This window comes from Parasteatoda tepidariorum, unplaced genomic scaffold (genome assembly GCF_982258835.1).
Source record: "Parasteatoda tepidariorum strain Cologne lab strain unplaced genomic scaffold, Ptep-v5.0 scaffold_12, whole genome shotgun sequence".
Lineage (NCBI taxonomy): Eukaryota > Metazoa > Arthropoda > Arachnida > Araneae > Theridiidae > Parasteatoda > Parasteatoda tepidariorum.
The window spans coordinates 1369057-1384128 of record NW_028257371.1 but is presented as its reverse complement, the minus strand read 5'-3'; the positions used below and the strand labels follow the sequence as shown (position 1 = coordinate 1384128).

General features: G+C 29.4%; 1 protein-coding gene across 48 annotated transcripts in view; it reads left to right on the top strand.

Annotated features, from left to right (window-relative positions):
* Positions 1–9922: 9922 nt before the first annotated feature.
* Positions 9923–15072, top strand: part of LOC147800858 (uncharacterized) — a 51540-nt gene continuing 46390 nt past the window's right edge. For 25 of the 48 annotated variants that reach the window (XM_087156260.1, XM_087156255.1, XM_087156253.1 and 22 more), the window contains exons 1-4: positions 9924–10138; positions 11516–11652; positions 12664–12759; positions 13208–13335. Coding sequence is in view for 2 of the 48 variants with exons in the window: in XM_087156294.1 (XP_087012420.1) it covers positions 13108–13335 (228 nt within the window). In the remaining 46 variants the exon portion in view is untranslated. The other 23 variants (XM_087156289.1, XM_087156281.1, XM_087156282.1 and 20 more) reach the window with 11 other exon arrangements.

Sequence of the window (15072 nt, the reverse complement as noted above, 5' to 3'; positions counted from 1 at the left end):
CACAGCTTTACAAACTGCGCCAAAATTCACGTGCCTGCTCGCGAATATTTAGCTTAAAACCCCTCCTCCCGGTCAGTAAACAAAACTTATTTTGGCAGATTGCGGGCCCACTAATTGGTATATAAAAAAATCCTTCGGTACATATGTTCCATACATGAAATTCGAATTTTGGGCGGAGTTTGAAATTTATATGTTAATATTATAGGGAGTTACGGGTTGTGATGTGTGCGTGCCTCCTGATGTGACTTCTGTCCCGTTTTCTGCCTTTATTCGCTCTTTAACAAAGAAAAGTATTTCTTTTCTAATATAGAACATTTTATTTGCTTTAAAATATTGAAAAGAAGTTAAAAAAATAATATGAATTAAAATAAATAACTAAATAAAATTATCCGAAATTTATCCGTTTATTAGCTATTTCCCAAAGAAAAAATAGTTTTTTTTTATATACAGAACACCATATTTTTTTTACATACAGTTCACGTTAAAATATCAAAAAATATATTTAAAAAAATAATATAAACAAAAAGAAAAAATTTGAATGTCGACCATCGAATGACGATCGTTGCCTATAATAAATGTATTTTTATTATAGGCAAGTTTGCTTTTTTTATCTTTGTATTTTTAAGGAATTATTAGCATGTATAGATTCCTCAACAGGAAGAAACATTTTTGGTGCAACTTTTATCCACATATTTTTTTTCACTCTTATTACAGAGAAGGTAATAGATCCCAAAAATACACTGGAATCATGCGCAGAACATAAAGCTTGTAATAATTGATAGACTGCAAATAAAGGTTGAACAGTTGATCCACCAATTATGTGAGGACTGAAATATCAAAGAACAGTTGATTTGTTCACATAACAGAAGAGCATAATTAGAACTACACGAAAGGTTTGCAAACAGTTAGTGTCTCTGCAACAAATTTATTTCGTATTACTTTTTTTCAACCTTTTCTTATACATTTATACAACTGCATTTATGAATACATTATAAAAATAAATTTCATCACACAGTTAAAATAAACTGTAATAACAGTTAATATCTGTGATATATTGGTGAGGTGAACCTTTGAAATATCAAGAACGTGATGAAATGAAAAAGTCATTACTACAAAAAGCAAATCAAAAAAATTATTACATTAGTTTTAAGAAAGTAGGTGTCATCAGGTATACACTCGATTTAATTGCAATGCATAAATATATTCGTTTTCCAGACACATAAGCAGGGCTCATATGCAAATAGTTAAATACTAGAGTTTAAAAATCGAATTTAGTAAACACTTTGTAGATAAAACACTAAAAAATGTACAATCAGTTCACTTAAGATTAAGATACATTACAGCTGAACAGTTTGGGAACAAAATTGCATTTTCAAAAGATTAGTAATTTGCATTTAAGATAATATTTTAAGTGTAAGAATAATTTTTAAACAATTTATTGGGAAATTTTTGGATTTATTATCAGAGATTGCCAAATGCTAAAGGTATATTGCGAAGATGAGAGGAGAGAGCTTTTGAAGCGAAACTGTGGTAGGCTTCACGTATCACCGTGGACTGGATGGTAGGCACCAGAAAAGCAAGTTCGCTGCTGGAGGGAGGTTTCCTGGGTTCGAATCCCAGGAACGGACAAATTTTCAGAAAATTTTCTTCTATTTTTATTGTTTATTTTAAATTATATTATTTTTTATGTGTTTTTCGATATTCTGTAGGTTTCTGCATGTTGGAAATAATTTTTTTTTAATTTGGAAAATGGGAAAAAACTGGAAAAATCCTGGAAAATCAGTTTATTTGCTCTTTTTCGACTTCTTTTGTAACATTTTGGATATTCTGGCATGCATGGTTTGTTTTCTGTGTGTGAAATCCAGCAAAGAAAGCGTAATGGAATAATAAAAAAAAGATTAAAAAAAATAAAATGGCTCGAGAAAGGTTCAAATTTCGAGACCCCCTAGCTCCCTTTAATGACAAGGTATAATTTTCAAACTCGGACCCTAAGTAGGGGTCTATGGTTCAAACATGGCTGCCGAAGAAAATTTTTATCACTACCCTCGAAAGAAAGAGACTGAAGCTGGCCGCTGGTAAGCCTGGTAAGCGCTGTCTGGTCCTTGCGGTTGCACTGAATATTGCGTGCACCTCCTGGACGGGTACTTTGGTACCAGTGATGCTTGGCGGGGGGGGGGGTACAAGCCAATAAACATTGTCTTCTTTTTTCTTTTTCGATTCCAGTTCCATGAAGGTGAGTGAATTTGGACTCATCAAACTTTCTTCTGTCCCCAATTTGTTAAATGGAACAAAATGAAATCAACGGTTCAAATGGTTCACTATTAGTTTCTTCAGAATTCTAATTTTCCAAATGTTGAAGGGATGGGAAGAGACCTTTATTAAATTTCAACTTTTAACTTTCCATTACGACACGAACGTAATATTTTAGTTATATAAATTTTCTATTATGAAAAGCAATCTACTGACTAAAGTGTACGCATTTTCAATAAAGTTAATGAAGTGTTATTAATTCTTTGACCCAGAAATTTCATTAAACGTGTCGTACTTTTTCATTATATTACATAAAAGTCAAAGCAATTGAAAATATTGTAGTACGTCAATTTCTTTACTTGTTGTTGCTGTATAGATAAAATTCTTGTAACGCGGCTCACTTCTAAACTTACACTTATTAAAATGAAGTTCATCATTGAAGTTTCCTTAATTAACAAAATCAATTATTAAATTTTTGATTATAAATAAAAAAATTAAAACTACTTTTTGGATTATATATTTCAGTATAGATTTCAGATTATTTAAGATTTTTTAGTAAATATTAGACTGATTTTATGATTTATTATACCGAAATATATTTTTACTTGCAATTAAGGTGTCAAAAGTATATAAAAGGGAAATTGGCTCATCTGCGTCAAAGGTTAAGGAATTGTGTATTGGTAGGTTAACAAACCAAGCTCCGTTATTTTATGTAATTCTTTTTATTCATTGAAAGCTCTTTTACACGTAGTTTCCAAATTTGAAAAAGTTTTTTTATTTAAAGATTAGACTAATAAAGCTAAAATTTAATTTAAAACTTACAAAAAAATTTTGAGTTAAATGTGACTAGGTTCAATAGAACGAAATTTGAAGAATTAAATTAACTGCTCAAATGGTTCTCTTAGTGGCTTCAGAATATTCCAAATGCTGAGGTGGAGAGCAGAGATCTTTTTAAAACCATGAAATATCAATTATAATTTTCCGATATTACAGGTAATTTAAAAAATCAAATTTTGGAAATATGTCTAAAAATTTTGTATTTGGATTTTATATTTTAGTATAAAGTAACGATTTTTCAGTAACTATTGAATTGTTTTTAAAATTCAAAATATATTTTTACTTGTAATTAGAGAACTTGAAAATATATATAAGAAATACTAGCGTCCGATCTGCGTCGGTTAAAAAATTTTTCTCATTGTGTACTAGTATGTTATACTAAATTTTGTTATTTTATGTAATTCTTCTTATTCATTGAAAGCTCTTTATGCACCAGGTAACCAAATCTAAACAGTTTTTGTAGTTAAAAAGTAGACTAATAAAGTTTTTAGAGCATTTTTAAAACTTTTAAAATAAGAAAATTTAGTAACATTTTGATGATTGATTGATTTGTTCATTTGCGTCGCACTAGAGCTGCACAATGGGCTATTGGCGACGGTCTGGGAAACATCCCTGAGGATGATCCGAAGACATGCCATCACAATTTTGATCCACCACAGAGGGGATGCCACCCCCGCTTCGGAAGCCCGACGACTTGCACGCGAAGTCAAGCACTTTACGGTAGAACAGTTTAACGGGGGCCAATACCGCACACCATCGGTCCCAACGCAGACTGATCCATGTGGTCACCTACCCGCACATTGACCGCAGCCAGTGATGCTTGACTTCGATGATCTGCTGGAAACCGTTTCTTAACGATCAGTCCACTGCGGGACGTAACATTTTGAGAGTAAGTTCAATAGAACAAAATTTACTGAATAAAATAAACTGTTCAAATGGTTCACTTAGTTTCTTCAGAATTCTAGTTTTCTAAATGCTAAAGGGCTGGGAAGAAGACCTTGTCAAAACCATTATTAAATCTTAATCTTCCATTATTACACGAACGTAATATTCTAGCTATATAAGTTCTCCATTATGGTAAGCAATCTCGACCAAGATAATTTTCTACTGACAAAAGTGTACACACTAACAATGAAGTTTTCTGAACTGCTTTATATCCTCGAAATACAATTCTATTAAAACAGCTAATAGTTTCCATTGCGTTTAAGATTTTATAGCTTTCAAAGCTTTTGATTATTCCACAAAAGCAGATCCTTGTAGAAGTACTAATTGCTTAACTGAAATTCTTATTTCCTTAATTAAAACTATACAAAAAAATTAGAAAACTGTAACGGAAAATCTTAACAGTTTATATGAAGATCTTGTGACTAAATACTCCTGGTATCAGAGCTTTAAATAACGAAAAAAATACGATTTTTACTTAGAAACATGTAGCGCTGAAACTCTTGTAAAACATGTAAGTTTAATTCATATTGTTAGGACTGAATATATTTTAGCCGGTCTGAAATCGCAAGATAAAGAGATTTCAAACAGAATTTCTTTTTAGAACTAGACTATTCCGATTCTTTAAATGAAATCAGTGAATAGAAGAAGAATGTGAGAAAGTTTCCAAATTTCTAATCAGAAATTTTTTTTTATTACCTAAAACATATTGAGCTGGTAATTAAAATTTCATCATTCCTTTTTTGAAATGTTTAAAATATGGCTATTTTATCTGCCGTTTCATTTGATGCTAATTTTCACGCAAAACTAAGTTTAATCACCCTTCATTGAAGTCAATTAGACGGACAGAACGAGTGGCGTCTGTTAGGTCAAAATTTAAATTTTCAAACCACGAGTGAGTCTATCCATACACAGCACAAATGTTTCGAGCAGCTTTTGCTGCCTTAGAATCTAAATTAACAGCAAAAAGGAGGAAGTGCTAAAAATTTTCAACTGGCCATTCAATTTTAATGATCTGAAAATTACCATCAATTCATTCAAAAACAAATCAGTCTCTTTCGAATGATCTGAAACATTATGCCTCAAACTTTTAATTAAATATACAACGTTAAAAATTAAAATATATATATATATATATATATATATATATATATATATATATATATATATATATATATATGGGAACTTACCGACCCACATGGGTAGAATGGATAATTAAGTTCATGCAACAGCCCGATGTGTCCAAAGTACTCTTGATTATTGTAGTTGAAAAGTGAGGAAATCCAAACCAGGACCCATTTTGCTAATGGGTAATCGGCTATTAGTTGCTTCTTGATAAATGTCGCGTTTAATTGAATGGTTCCATTTTTGTATTACCTTTTCAGTCATTTTGTAATCACATTAGGCCCATTTTTATAATTACTTCTTTTACATTTCGGTACTGAAATACAATATTATTTAAATAATAATCTGAAGAATATAGCGTAACCGACGAACAAACGAAGCTGTTGTTCAATAACAAATATTTAAAATTGGCGGTTAATGAGTTAAGAACTACTGTTTGTGACGTAGCTAAAAGACCTTGGAGATCTCAACGGCCTTATTTCTCGGTGGCTATGGTTCAGAGCCGGAGTTTTTCCTTCTTTTTTTTTTCGTCTTTCGAGCTTAAATTTTATTTAATTTTACAACCGTCGTTGAACAGCCAACCCGATTCTATGGGTTTACGACTACTAATGTTTAACTCCGTAGCCTTGTAATTTTGAACCCAGTCCAAAGACAAGGGAACTCCTGTATAGTATTGAGAGAAATTTGCCTTCGTGATGGACTTTTTGATGGAGCTAACCCTTATTTGCGTTACATGGAGGGGAAGACCACGAGAGCCTCCCACGGTTAGCCTGACTGTAAGGGAACTCTAACCTATGATCCGTCAACCATTGAGGGTATTTCATGTAGCACAGTGGTCGGTGCAAGCCGGAAGCGGAATTTGTATCAACTGGGATTCAAACCCAGTTCGCCTCATTGGAAGGCAAACGCTCTATTCCCTGAGCCATTGCCGCTCTTTAAGCTTAAATTCGTGAAATCTTCAAAACATAAACGCATTTTTTATAATGTACTATAAAGGTCATGAGTGGTGCTGGCTCAGGGGATTAAGCATTCGCCTTCCAATGAGGTGAACCGAGTTCGAATCCCAACGATGACTAGTCGATGTGAATTGTGCACCTGACTCGCACCGACTACAGTACTGACGTGAAATAGCCTCATTGGTTAACGGATCATTGGTCCTCTTGTAGTCAGGCTAACCGTGGGAGGGTTTCTTCTCCATGTTACGCCAATGCTGGTTAGTTGCATAAAAAAATTCTCAATAAAGGCAAATTTCTCCAAATACGTGATACAGGAGTACCCTTGGATTGGGTTCAAAATGACAAGGCTACGGAGTTGAACACTGGTAGTCTTGAACCCAAAATTGGGTCCACGAGGAAACGACGGTTGTTCATCGATGGTTATGGTATAAAATAAAAATAATCAGAGTGGATGAGAGGGATGCATTTGTGTCATATTCTAAAGGCGATACGTCGAAAATTCTCTCGTATATATTTTTAGCAACTATAGATTTCATTTTGCTTAGCATTTTTATTAATTACTATCATCTGAACGGTATTAAATTGCACAGAAATTCAGTATATAAAAAAATTATCACGAGATATTTATTGTATATTGAGATTTCGGATAATCTTTCCTTAAGAAAGGAAACGCAAAATAAACTTTCTATTCAATTTGGGGGCACCCTCTGATGTGGGGGCCCTGGGCAACTGTCCCGTATGCTCCTGCCTTAGTCAGGTCCTGATTACAATATGGTTCAACTTATCATTTAAATGCTGTATCAAATTTGAACACAATTACGGTTTCTAACGGTATATTATAGAACAGATTTCGCATGTTAAACTATCGTGAAAGTATTGTAAAAGGAGTTTAAAAAATAATATAATATAAAGAAACTAATTTTCCGGGAATTTTCCAGTTTTTAAGCATTATGTGAAATTTTCCGAATAAAAAAATTCTATTTTATGTATGGGATTCTTTAATAATATCGAAAAACACATTATATAAATAATATAATGTAAAATAAATAAAAGAAGAAAAAAATAAAAAAAACCTTTAATATATCGAAAAACACATTAAATAAATAATATAATGTAAAATAAACAAAAGAAGAAAAAAATAAAGAAATTTAGAATTTGACCACAGCTGGGGTTCGAACCCACGCCCCCTCGTTCCATGCGTAAGTCAAAAAGGGTTTTGGGTCCTAAATGCTCTATAAAAATTTCCTTTGGTGCGATTATTCGGCCCATATGGTACCCTATTTTTGGGCCGATAGGAGTAATTAACTAATAATTGATATTTATAATAAATTGATATTTTGAGAAAGGAGAAACACAAATGATAACAAAACATTTTCAAAATAGGCGTAGAGAGCCCAGACTTTAGATAGGCTAAACTTGACCCCACAGTCATGTCATGAGAAACAGTTGCAAATTCACTACCGTTGTAACAATTGATTATTATTCGCAAAAAAGCATCATTTCATATTACGGCGGATCCTTTCAAAAAACAGCCATAACAGTCAAGTGTGTAGTCAAGCTTGATACAATAGTAATTTGATAGCTTTGCTTAAAACTCTGGAAACGAAAGAAGAAGAAAAATTCTGGAGCTTAGGGAGAAACCGGATAGCTGATTTTCAATCCAGTGGCCTTTAATGACTTTCTTTCCTTTTTTAGGTATTTTTCTCTTGTCTGTTGTTTTTACCAATTATATTACAAGTTTTTATTTCGTTTTAAGTTTTTTACCTGAACTGAAATACAAATCCAAGAAAAGTTTTCTTTTATTTAATTTTCTTTTATTACACACTTAATCTAATTTTCCTCAATTTTGTGGTTGGTATCGTTGCCATTATCATCCGCCCTTAGCTATTGTCCCGAAGTGCATTCTAGAACACATACTATTTAAATATTACCAAAAATAGTACGCTAAAATTCAAATTAATTAGTAATAAGAAAGGAAATTTCTTCTCAAGTTAGAAAATTTTCAACTTTAAGAATTGAAGGATTGAAGAATTAAACAGTCTACCAAGTCTTATGTGTAGAAATCAATAATTTATGAAATTAAAACTGACTGTTCAGTTACTGTGTACAATTTTATGTTCTCAGTTACAAAAATTAAATATCGCACTATCACACCTGAAAAATTTATAACAGGAAAAAAATGCCTAATTAAACCATAAAGAACCATTTAAACTGATTAATGAAAAACTAGTTCTTTCTAGGCTTTTTTAATGGATCTAATTTCACAAATAATAATCTGAGATTTTAGAAAATTATTGAGTGGCAAGTGGTATTTTTTTTAGATTGAAATATGCTTAAGATACATTCATTATGGCACAAAAAAAATTTCGTGTATGAATAATAATTTTTTATTTAAAAAATAAAACGTTGCGTGCATGCACCATTGGCCAAAGCAATGGACAAACCATTAGTTGAACATTAGCTATTTTTTCATGAAATTTGTTATATTTTTATTTTATTTACTGAACGCTCAACTCTTTTCCGTCATGAAAACATAGGATCAATCTTAAAGGGAATAATTATACATTTTCAAAAAGTCGAATTGAATAAAATTAGTGAAAAATATACATCACAGTGTTAATAAAAAAAATGTTTATTGAAATGGTGTTTTTACGCACCTTGCTTTAACCGAAAATGAGTTAAAGCAATCAGATCAATAGAACCTGAACATTTATAAATTGGAAAATGTTATTTAAAAAGCATTTTTTTAAATTTTTTGTCTTGAATTAAGCTTTAGTTGCTTTTTTTTCTGTAGTGATGCCAATCTTTAGGGTAGATATAAAAAAAATTATGAAACAATACAAAATTATGAAACATTACAAAATATATTTTCAGAAAATAAAGAGATGTTTTCAAAATTAAGGGAGCGCGAAGTATGATTCAAAAATGTTAAAGATTTTAACAAGCAAGTAATACTTAAAAAATTTGCATTTTCTTTTACTTCAGAAATTTTAATTTTAGTTAAAACACCCCTTTTGACTTTTCCTTAGACCAAGTGTAAGTGTTTGGAAACTTAAAGTTGCAAGAAAAGTTTTAAATACGCTTGTAAAAGTACGTTAAATAAAAGAAAGTTAAATAAAAGAATAATAGTTTAAAACCACTCTTTTTTATTATTTTTAGAAAAGTCTTTCACTGCATTCGAATGCAGGGAAAATTGTGAGCAGAATCCTGTTCACAATTTTTAGATTTTGAGTTTCAATAGTTTTCTACATTTTTTGTAATAATTATATTTGCGAATTTTTTTGTATTAATGTTCTAAACAAGTCATGGAGTGACTCTTCAAAGGTATTTCCCTCTTCAAAGAAAAGATAAATTACAATTTAATTGCATTATCAAAAAATTAATTTTTATTATTAAAAAATAAAAAGTAATAATTTATGTCATTTTCTTTAATCATCTAGCTTCAGCGAAGTCTCGTTACTATACTCCAAACCACCGTATTTTGACAGGGCTGTCAGAAAGCACGCGAACCTATGATCCCAACCAGTGTCATGGAAACTATCTAACCCCCTCTCCAAAAAGTCCAAACTGTGATGGCAAGTCTGAAAAACTTTCAATACATATTTTCTCTTCCGTTTTTAGTACTTCTCTATACCCAAGTCTTTTATTTTAGCCTTTCTAGTTAAAGGATTTCATTTACCAGGTTATGCTTCAAATCTCTGTCTCCCATTCGCGAATTTTTCTTAAACAGTGAGAATGTTCCTTGAGGTTAAACAACGGGTGAGCTAGATGCTTTAGGCATTTCATTTAAAATTTAAGATTAAAGAACTCATGTAACAGAAATAGAAGGTCAGAAACGTCGTAATCAAAACAAACTGAATGCAAATTTGGCAGAAAATTTAATTTTTTGTTTTTTCAATAAGCTTCGAGAAATGAGCTTAAAATTTTCTATTTTTATAAGTCTATGAAGAATGGACCTCATTTAAGAAATCTATCGTCTCTTGGGAATTCCTTTAAAGAACATTAAGCATGAAACTTTAATAATACAAGTATAGTTATTTTAAAAAAGGAATGTAAAAAAACTACATTTCCTGTTATTATATTAAATTGTAATTTATTTAAATTCAAATATGTTTATGTAGGAACAGATTGCTAAACAATTCTATTTGGCTATTTTTACTATCACCCATTTCATTCAATTTATTTCGGTTTTATTCATTTTTTTTCAATGTCCTGGAAAAAATAAGCTTTTGCCAGTAAATATTCCTAACCATTACCAATCCAAAATTTCTTGACAATCTGGAATAAAAAATTTTGTTTACTATATTTTCCCTTTTTCTCAAGAAAGACCCACTTTCATCTTGCCCATTGGGTTTTGAGCCCACATTTTTTGTTGAAAGTTTTTTGCTTTGGTAAATTCTTTTACCCTTTATAGTTGAAACCATTAGTTTTGTCATATCTTGTATACTACTAACAGCTATGTAATTGATTAAATTGTTCTCAGTTAAAAATTCTTGCAAATAAAAGTTTATTCAGCTAACTTTATTTTTGTTGAAAGAGACAAATTTTTGAATTTTTAAAACTAAGTTTTATTTGCTAAGTTGAATAATTGAAGTTTATTATTTTTGTGAAATATGACTAATTTATTGATCTATGCCAATAATACTTACTTTTTTGATGATGCTACTGAAATTATACATAGTTTTTTTTATTTTTTAAAAAATTTCTTAAATATATGTTGTATAAAATAATTTTTTGATAATCTAATTTACAACATCGGATTACTGTGGATACAATCTACCTCTCTTTTTTAGTAATTTCTTGAATAGCCCCTATCTGTGTTTTTCACATTTTTTAATAATTATGAAGCAACAATACTGTGAATTCTGTTTTTTATTTAATTACGTAAACCAAGTTGGAAGATTAGATGAAATAATGATAGGAGGATAGTTGAAAACCCTTAGAATGTAGTAATCATTGATAAAAAAAGGACAGTAGAAAAAAGTGAATTTTTATTTCTGTCTAAAAATACCCTTGAGGAACATTTTCTTTTTTTTTGGGGGGGGGGGGGACACTTTTTTTTTAGATTTAGGTAAAATATACAAAAATTATTTAAAGAAATTATGCCAGAAGAATGAGATAAAAACACATATATTGCTAGTTTTGATGTAATAAACGTGTGTTCAGTTATATATTAAGATTATTTTATAGGTAAATAAACCCTTGATGTACTTATTACAGTTTAGGAAATTTTAGATATTGACTTACTGACATCTTGGTAGGCACTCATTAAGAATTGTATCATTAAGAATTAATCTTCTCTATTATGGAATTATAGAAAAATTATATGATTATAGTCGTTACACGTTTATAGTCACTGTCCACTGCAATAAAGTTTCTCATTCAAACTTTTTATTCTTTCGCAGGAATGGACACCAGATGAATATATACCAGATTTTTTTTTACAATCTCAGAAAGCTCTCGGGTATCTGAACGACTTCATCACTGGATTGATTTAACTCTTGGTTATAAATGGTCTCTTAAACAAATGGATTTGTTTTTGGTGTGTTGAAAATCGTATTCATTTTCTGTACTGTGATTTTTAATTAGCTTTTAGACTTATCACTATCAATATAGATTAGTTTTTCAGGTAAAAATTAAAATAAATAATGTGAGATAACTAATTTTTTTTATTTCTTATTAATTAAATTATTTATTAATAATTTAAAATTTAAATTATTCTGGTTTTAATTTAGGTGGGGGAAAAAAACGAACATGGAAACGTCAACTTAATTTTTTTTTTTTAAATCTAATATTATGGCAGATATTCTTGCATTTTGTAGGGGGAAAATACACTAATAATTTCCTTTTAAGCAATTTTGTTAATTCTCATCACATTAAAATAAAATCATAAAAAAGTTGTGAAATCCATAGCAGTAACTACCGGGGGAAAAAAAGATTGAAGCGAAATCACGAGAATCGGTTTCTTCGAAAAAAGGTTACTAAATGCGTGTTTTCATTTCAAGATTCAGTTGCAGTAATAAATAATATCAAATTAGTAATATAGGATTTTAAAAACTATGTGAAATCAAAAGTAATAACTAAATAAAAAAATTTCTGGAATGAAAATTTCTGCTGAGAGGAAAACCAAAATTATTTACTTCCTAACAGAAAAATCTTTTTTCAAGAACTCGGTATTGTTCTGTGACAATGTTGCCACAGGGGAGAAAAATATCACCCATTAGTATATTTTTAAAATATGTCACATATATTAAAATACAATCTAGTTAATTCCTACCTGAAAGATTACGTATCTTATGAAACTGAAGCTTTACTTTAAGTTTAAATCATTTAAGCTAGTGTATTTTATTTTTCTTGGCGGAAGAGCTTTTAAAAATCAAAATCAGGTTTAAAATACTTATAATTAGAGATAGGTTACTTTAATATTTCTAAAATGATTTTCATCCTATGTAATTATTTAGAATTAAAACTTACTATTTATTCCACTTGACATTTTTTTTTCTTTTTATACTATGATATAAAACTTATTTAGCATTACTATTTTTATTTCCAGGGAATGTATGAAAAAATATTTGAGAGAAAGGGGTGATATGGTGCTTGTTATCCTGCATGCTAAAGTTGCTCAAAAATCATATGGCAGTGAAAAAAGGTAAAAATGTTATTTTTTTCTTTTATAAATTAAAATTATAGTTAAACCTGTATATCATGAACTTCAATTACATTTGTTTTTCTAGCGGTGAAGGGGGGGAGAGACTCCTTTTGATAGCCAAATATTTTATTTCACAAAATATTTATAAAAGGTTCTTATTTTTTGTTGAAAAATTTGGTTATGTCAGAAAATTTGGCTATGTCAGAAGTAACTGTTTTTTGAGGCAAATATGTGCTTTTTAAAATTTAAAAGGCCAACACAGTTATTATTTTGGGGAAAATGTTAAACAAATTACCGTCTTCATTCATTAACATATTTTTTTGCTTTCTCTTTGAATTTGTAATGTAGATGTATGACTGTAATTTTATTGCTTTTAAAACTGCTGACGTACAAAATCATGCATTTTTTTTTTTTTTTTGCCCTCTCCCATCTGTCTATCTACTTGGAGATGGTTGGAGGAAAAAACAGGAGCAAATAGTTCGAGATGGTGAAAGTGAGCAAGGCTCTCAATTATGCGCTTTCATTGGGATTGGAAATTCTGATCAAGAAATGCAACAGTTAGATTTCAATGGCAAAGTAAGTACTCATTATGTAAAAACTTAAGTCTTTTTATTTATTGATTTACTTTTCTTTTTTAATGTATATTTTATAAAATTTACATCATGCTGCTTTTCATTTTTCTTAAATTTAAGTAAAATTTTTAAAACAAATAGAATGTTGGCACAACTTTTATCAGAACTTAAAAACAAGGCAATAAGTCTAGCTGAATAATATAACTTTTATAATATATTACTTAATATAACTTTTTAAATTATTTCAAGTATTGGTAGAGAAAAACTTAACCTTTTCGTTACTAAACAAAAAGTAACAGTTTTCAAATTCAATGTAAATTTATGAATAGAAATTTATAAATTATCAGTATATAGAATTGAAAGATTGTCTGCGTGCTTATTTTTAATATCATTTAGCATTTATTTAACTTAGTATTATTAACGAACATTGATGTTGATCAGGTTCATTCATGGATACTAAATACGATATTTCGCCGATGAATGTCTTAATTATTTTCTATTTCATAAGGGAAGATTTCAAAATATCTAAAAGATAAACGTGCCTGAGCCATTTTCAAGACGATTATTAAGAGATGTTTTGTTTCGTGTGAACGAAAAAATAGATGTTTTGTTTCGTGTGAACGAAAAAATACTTTCAGAGTTAACTAAAAAATTACAGCAAACGAAATATAATTATGCTCTTATTATATGATAATTGTTACTATTTTTTATCTTATATTACCTGGAATATAAAACTTGACCAATTCCTTTTTTTGAAGTTCCAATCATTTCTTTTTTTAATTTTCTTTCGATGAACTTTTAATTCAACAGTATTTAACTTCATTCCGAACGATAGTTTTTTATACTATGTACAGATGGCAGCAAATTTAAGGGAATTTGTTACAGGCATGATGTATTATAAAGTAAACAATTTATTTACAATAAGAAATGCGAAAAAGAAAATAGAATAAAAATGCATCGAAAAATATTTATGAAATATGTACTTATTTCTTCTTTTACTCATTTTAAAATCTTTTATTCTCATTCTTCCATTAAAATATAGACTATAAAAGCTGTGGAAGTAGTTCCTCAAACTATAATTTTGAAGTATTTCAAACGTGAAATGATTTTACAAATCACGAAAATTTTGTTTACACAAATCTATAAATTAATTTCTTGTGAACATATTTATTTAACTATCAGTAAAAAACAGTCACTTTAATAATGTAACAAATAAACCAAAGTAATAAGCAAAGTAGTAACTTTAGTCATTCATATTGTTACAAATTTAATTGAAAACTAATGAACTTTTCCGAAATTAAGTTAATTTCTAAGAGACCGATTGGTAAACGTTGATTTTTTGTCTGATAAAATTTGATTTCTTTCTGGCAATTAGTTTTTATTTAAAAACTAGTATAATCAGTAATTTTGAACTAGTATAATTAGTATAATCTTTATTTTAAGAGTTGTACTTTTTAAAAAATATTTAAAACAAATAGTGAAACGCATTAAAAGATATATCAGAAATATTTATTATGAAAAAATGATTTTATTCTATGAATTATACATGTTAAATATGACAGTTTTTAATTAGTAATTTGTATAATAAATTAAAGAATATTTCAAAGTATTCGCAGTTTATGCTTTTTTAGTCTAATGAAAACAAAAAACATTATAAAAAGAAAACAATGAATCGTCAAAAATATTATCTAAATAGCAGAAGCTCGTTTCGTTTTAGTCATGCTATTGCTGCCAAACTCAA